Source organism: Mastigoproctus giganteus, chromosome 3 (assembly GCF_048544385.1).
Source record: "Mastigoproctus giganteus isolate SK-2022 chromosome 3, ASM4854438v1, whole genome shotgun sequence".
Lineage (NCBI taxonomy): Eukaryota > Metazoa > Arthropoda > Arachnida > Uropygi > Thelyphonidae > Mastigoproctus > Mastigoproctus giganteus.
Genome location: NC_143577.1, coordinates 242,183,388 through 242,190,008, shown reverse-complemented (window position 1 = coordinate 242,190,008; position 6,621 = coordinate 242,183,388). Strand labels below are relative to the sequence as shown.

Below are 6,621 nucleotides of genomic sequence, written 5' to 3'. Positions count from 1 at the left end.
TGGAAAGGTTGAGCAGATGGGCTCAGAGGTGGTAAATGAAGTTTAACATTGACAAATGTAAAGCACTACATATGGGAGACAGCAACCCCAGAGCAACGTATCAACTCGTATCGTACTACACTGACAGTGGTAGAGAATGAAAAGGACCTGGGGGTAATTGTGCAAGCAGATATGAAGTTCTCTGAACACTGCAGATGGGCTACAAGGGTAGCTCATGGTGTATTGTCAAAAATATACAGGAATTTTTCAAGCAGGGATAAAGAGGTGATTATTCCCTTGTAAAAGGCAATGGTCAGGCCACACCTAGAGTACTGTATACAGGTCTGGAGGCCTCATTTCAAGAAGGATGTAGAGCTGCTGGAACGAATACAGAGAAGGGCAACAAGTTTAGTGAATGGAACAAAGGGTTGCTCTTACGAAGAAAGGCTTAAGTTTTGCAAATTAGTGTCTGGAGACTAGGCACCAGCGAGGTGATCTGATAGAGGTGTATAAAGCCTTGAATGGTTTGAGCATGCTCAATGCTGATGGAATTCTTCCTCTTGCTCAGAATAATCACCTGAGAGGGGATAAATTCAAATTGAGGAAAGACAGATGTAGGATAGACGTGCGGAAATTTGCCTTTAGCCAGCGGGTGGTTGGATGGTGGAACAGACTTCCATCCCTTGTCGTGGAAGTTGATAGCCTGAATAAATTTAAGGCTCAGCTGGACAGGTACATCGAACAAACAGAGGGATGAAGTGGAAGTGTTTTTTTTTTTTTTTTTTGCTGATGCTGCAATGGATTTTTTTTTTGGATTTTTTTTTTTTTTTTAGGAGCATTAGCAACTAAGGCCATATTGCTCCGGGGATATGCAGTGGTCATTCCCTGACCTTTCCGCATCCTCCGTATTTGGTGGTCACGGGCTCGAACCCCGGTCTAACCAAGAAGCGTGTGCTACGCACTGCTGCTCCTGCCCACCTGGCTACGGAGGCGCCGCTGATGCTGCATAAGCTTGCTTTCTTGCATCATATGCCTCTACTAATGCTAATGCTAATGCTGATGGGACTCTTCCTCTTACTGAGATTTGAACGTGAGGGGGAAAATAATTTCAATTTGAGGAAAGACAGTTGTAGAATAGGAGTGCGAAAATTTGCCTTTAGCCAGCGGCTAAAAGCTAGTTTATTACTGGAACATTATTATTATTATTGTTGCTCTTATATTATTTCTCCTTGATAGGGGGATTCCACTCCGTGAAGGGTACTACTACCAAGTACACAGGGTAGTTGTAATGTCTTGTGTTCGTGGAGGTCCTCGTAGGTGTTCTCTGGGAGGCCAAATGCTGCTAGGCTACTATGTAGAGTCTTGGTACCATACCAGTTGTTGACACGATGATTGGAATGGTTGATACTTCTTGCATATGCCACATCTCCTTGATCTCATGTCTCAGGTTCGTGTAGCTCCTAATTTTTTCCTTATGGGTTTTCTGGACATTGCTAGTGTTCGGCACAGCTATGTCAATCAGGTAGGTAGCCTTTTCCATCTTGTCCACAAGGGTTATGTCCGGTCTGTTGTGCGGGATGGTCTTAACCGTTATTATGGCTCGACCCCAGTACATCTTATGGGTTCGGGTCTCTAGTACTGCCTGGTGTTCGTACTTGTAGTATGGTACACTTTTTTTGGTCAACTGGTATTTCCTCGTTACTTTCTGATGTATTATTCCAGCTACCTTTTCGTGTCTATGAGTGTACTCAGTCTGGGTGATCACTTTGAACCACGCGGTGATGTACTGGATCGCATCTGGATCGTTTCTGACACATGTCGACGATGCCAGGTGGCATCGTCGACATGTGTCATCTGACATTCCGGGCTCCTCTGCGATGTATTTTATATAGTTTCTGGTGTTGATTACCTTGTATTGGATGGCCAGCATGGATCCTTCAGTCTCAGGGAAGAGCGTCCAGCTTGTGAACCATGCATTGGAAGCAATGTTATCGATGCGATCTTGATTGAGGTTATTGTAGTGACTGCCATGGAGTGTCTTCTTTGCCCATCTTTCTATCTTCGTTTCTTTTACCGTTTGGGTGGGAGGGGTTTCGTCGTTTAGGTTGAGTGGGGTTACCACTTATCTATCTTCCTTATGGCCTGGTGGAGTGGTGCTGTGTTGTTCTCGAAGTAATGCTTTAGGTTAACTATTGCTGTTTTCAGTTGTTCTGTTAGGTCTACCAGGCCACTTCCTCCCTCTTTCCAAGGTATTTTTATTCTCTCCACTGCTGACTTCGGGTGGTGTTGGCGACTCTTGGTCATTATTATCCTTGTCTTTCGCATGATATCTTCTAGCTCGGTGTTAGTCTAATCTATGACCCTGAATGTGTATGTTGTTATTGGAGCTGCATAGGTGTTTATGGCTTTAACTGTGTTCTCTCCGTTCAATTTTGCTTTCAGCAGGCTTGTGAGTCTCTGTTGATATTTTTCGGTCAGGCACTTCTTGATTTCCTTGTACTCTAACTGCTGAGCCTGCATCATCCCTACGTATTTTTAGGTCTCTCCTTCTGTTATAACTTCGATCTTTTTACCAGTGAGCAGCTGGTAGTTTGGGCCAACTAATTTTCCCTGGTGCAGTGTGTGGGTCTTGCATTTTTCTAGATCAAATTCAATCCAATTTGCTGCTCCGCTTGCATCATTTCTGTTGTTCGGCCATTATGTTCTGTCTCTCTAAGTGGTCTGAAATCTTCTTACTTATGCAGCTGGTCAGGATCTTGTACATCGTTGGGAGCCATGTGATCGAACTGTATTTTGCCTGGTTTCTCGTATCTTCATCTTTAGGCTTCAGATATGTGACTCCTTTAGTGAGAAACTTCGGGATTGTCTCCGGGTGCCTTATCATTCGAATGAACTGCTCTGCTAGGTGCTTGTGTGTGCAGGTGAGTTTCTTGTACCAGTAGTTGTGGATGTTATCAATTCCCGGGGTTCGTCAGTTTTGGGTGTTCCTGATCGACTGTTTTATTATTTCTTCTCGGATCTTCCACTCTCTCATCTCTTGTATTTTTTCCGTTCTACTTCTGTCCAGAGTGGGTGCTTTGCTGTTATGTACTACTTCACTGCTCCAGATATTCCCCAAACTCTTCGATCGCCTTCTTCTCGGGTGGTCCGTTTCCTGCTTTCTCATCTTCACCCAGCTTCCTGTAGAAGGCTCTTTGGTCCTCATCGAAGATTCGGTTGTTTATTTTCCTCTGGGAGCGCTCTTTGTATCGGTGTATTCTCTTGCTGAGTGCGAGGAGGTTCTGCTTCAGTTTGTCCAAGTATACTCCTATTCTTTGATTTCTGGTCTCATGTTTGCTGTGGGCGCTGTCTCTCTTGAGGATGCTCTTCACGTTTCAATCAATTTTTTGCTTCTATTACCCTGTTGGTACTGGGTCAACCGACCTATCTTGACTCTTAATTCTTCTATCTTCTGCTGAAGTCTTCTTTCCCAAGATGGCGGTTCCTTCTGTTATTATTGTTATTATTATTATATTAGGGTAACTTGTAAATGATTACATTAACCCGTATTCGTGTCTATAAATTGCGTGTGTTACCTGGTCGATTTGACTATTTTGCTGGATGCAAAACACCAGTTTCTGGGGAAAAAACCTTGCTATCTACGCCTGAGACCTACTAACTCAGCGACGGAGTGAAAAATCCACTAAAGTTCCTCGCGTCATCGACGGGATTCGAACCCAAGCCATTTCCAACTGTGGGGGGAGGACGGTGACGATACCACTGCGTTACCCGCGCAGTTATTGATGGAACGAACGTCCTTCTGTGTTTGTGGAAGTTGATAGCGTAAATTAATTCAAAGAAGAACTGAATGTAGGTGTGAAATGGGATTTTTTTTGGATGATGCTATATAAGCTTGCTTTCTTGAACCATATGCCTCTACTAATGCTGTTATGCTAAAGCTAATGGCCAAAGTCGAATGTTGTAAAGATTTCCATTATATGAAGTGAAAGTTCTAAGTTTTGAAGGAGATGAGTTGAAATCGCTGTGTAGCATGATTGGTCCACTCAGATGTAAGTTTATTGCATTTCCCGGATAGATCAGATATCGGATTATTAGACTTTTGCTCTAGTTAGGACTGTTAAAATTATAGAACTTGAAGTAGCTAAAAATATTGTGTTCTTATGTTAAATGCAATTGTTTCCTAAAATGGGCCTTGTTAATCTTTTTGGCCTCGATTCGCTTCGCCACTTCTGATATAATTCCTGTCGAATACTTTCCCATTGAATTCATCCATAATACGCTAAACTTATACTGTATTGCCAGTGTTATGGGTTTAAAAAAAAAAAAAAAAAAAAAAAATTCGAATTACATAATAAACAAACTTTTTGACTCGGGATCATCTACTGCCATCTATCGGTGAGGTTTTATTGTCACTTCGTTTCTGAGAAGTATTAAATCGTTATTTGGTTAATATTTACCTGAATTGAAGGCTGTTTGTTATTGATCTTAAATGGCGTCCGATATGGCGCACAAAAATGATAATCTGAGCGATAAGGAAAAGTTAGTTTATAAAGGCGTACAAGATAATTCTTTTGATGAAGTGAAAACTTTATTGAACCATCCAGAGGTACGTATAGATTGTTTAGATGATCATGGTATGACTCCTCTTCAGCATGCCGCTTACATGGGAAATTATAAATTGTGCGAGCTGTTTTTGGATCGTGGAGCCGATGTTAACTCCAACTTCCACGATGCTGGATATACTGCTCTTATGTTTGCGGGATTAGCAGGGAAGTTAGACGTTGTTAGTCTACTCTTGGAATATGGAGCTTCCACTACTGCCATCAACACTGTTGGACGCACTGCATCACAGATGGCAGCGTTCGTTGGTAATCACGATGTTGTGAGCATTATAAATAATTTTATTCCAAAAGAAGATATTGATTATTATACTAGAATTCATGGCGTAGAAACGGAACCCAAACTTCCGCACAGTCTCGCAACACCACTATACAGGTTTGTTTTGATTACTAATATCCATCCAGTACGCTTGTCAATGTATTTGAATAAAAATAAAACAATGTTAGATGGTGCTAAAAGTATAATACGAGTGTTGGATCACTTCTGTGAAAAGGAATTTAAAAAAACGGATGCAAATGAATTGTTGTCATTGAAATTTCACCACTTGGCATATGTATTCAAAGCATGCCATGCAGTTTTCAAGGAAGAAAAGATGAAAGAAGGAAGCAAAGAACCGGTAAGTAAAGGTGGAATGTTTGAGCCATTAATTAAAAGATGGATCAAAGGTAGAGATTCTGATGGATTTCCTGTAACATTGGAAAAGTTTTTACGACAGTCAGTACGAGAATATCCATATCATGAAAGTACACTTCTCCAGCAACTTGTGAGAACCCTTGCCCCTGTGGAAATTGGAAATGAGCCCAGTGCAATCTCTATATTAGCTCAGACAGTGAGTGGTCAACGTGGATTTGGAGAAGTACCTTTATGTAGTACATGTGGTGAACCAAAGGCAGAAAAGAGATGTTCGGCTTGTAAATTAGTACAGTATTGTGACCAGGAATGTCAAAAGATGCATTGGTTCACACACAAGAAACAGTGCCCACGTCTAGCAGAAGAATATAAGAAACAACAAGAAGAACTTTTGAAAACGGAACTGGAGAAAGCAAAAGAGACAAAGTCAGAATTTGATAAGGGAAATAGTGATGCAGATAATGAACAACAGTTGGATGCTAAAGATGCTGCTAAGGAGGTGGAAGGTGATTTCTTTGAAAATTGTACCACAGATGTGACATCTGTAGTACAGTAAGAGCGAGTTTGTGCGTTAATATAGGTAAAGGCTTGTGTAACTTTCTGCTAGAGTTTGAATCTTCTTTTAGTTTCCTCACCTTGAAACGTAATCATGTGTTATTGTATTTGAACAACTCTTTCCTTGCCTGTGCTCCTCTGAAGTTCAAACAAATAGGCAGTAGGTTTTGTTCTGATTTCTTCAGTTAAATAAATAAATCATCTCATTCTAGCTAGTTAAATCAAATGTTCACATAAATGCAATTAAAAAACTTTCCATCCATTTGTATATAATGCGTGTCTAGTGTTAAAATTTGGCTCTATAGAGTTTTATGAGTATTGTGGTGTTTTACTCTTGTTAAGGTTAATGAAACTCTCATACCGGCACATACAGCCATATAAAATATATGGTTTTTGATAAATTAGTAAAAATTCATTTATCAAAAAAATATTTAGAGCATCGTTTTAATCAGGATATTTTAGATTTTTAATAACATGCCGACTTGATCTTCAGGAAAATTTAAATGCTCCATCAATAAATTATTAAGAGTTATCATCTGTATTTTTAATCATCAAAATACGAAAAAAAAAAAAAAAAAAGTTTTAACTCATCTTGGCATTTTTCAGACTTGTTTCAAATTTCATCACGATTCACTAGTTTGAGAAATACTGGTGATGGCATTTGTTATAAAAAAGAAGTTTTTGACAGTTTTCATTCTTTGAATTTTAATTTATGTCTGGACTTACTTGGTACTATGGTAACTATATGTTTTAATTACAAAACTGGGAGCATTTAAGGTGAGGTAAACTCACTCAAGGGGCTTTGTAAAATTCTGTTGACATTAATGTGTTGAATAT

At 40.0% G+C, this 6,621-nt stretch overlaps 1 protein-coding gene across 1 annotated transcript; it reads left to right on the top strand.

The window, feature by feature from the left end:
* The first annotated feature begins 4,460 nt into the window (after positions 1-4,460).
* Positions 4,461-6,254, top strand: LOC150088970 (ankyrin repeat and MYND domain-containing protein 2-like). The gene has a single exon (XM_090370974.1). It carries the CDS (start codon positions 4,469-4,471, stop codon positions 5,783-5,785), a length of 1,317 nt encoding a protein of 438 aa, XP_090227100.1. The 5' UTR covers positions 4,461-4,468; the 3' UTR covers positions 5,786-6,254.
* The last annotated feature ends 367 nt before the right edge of the window (positions 6,255-6,621 follow it).

Bases quoted from the DNA above. Each gene is read 5' to 3' on its own strand.
- LOC150088970 (XM_090370974.1), top strand. From the start codon at position 4,469: ATGGCGTCCGATATGGCGCACAAAAATGATAATCTGAGCGATAAGGAA.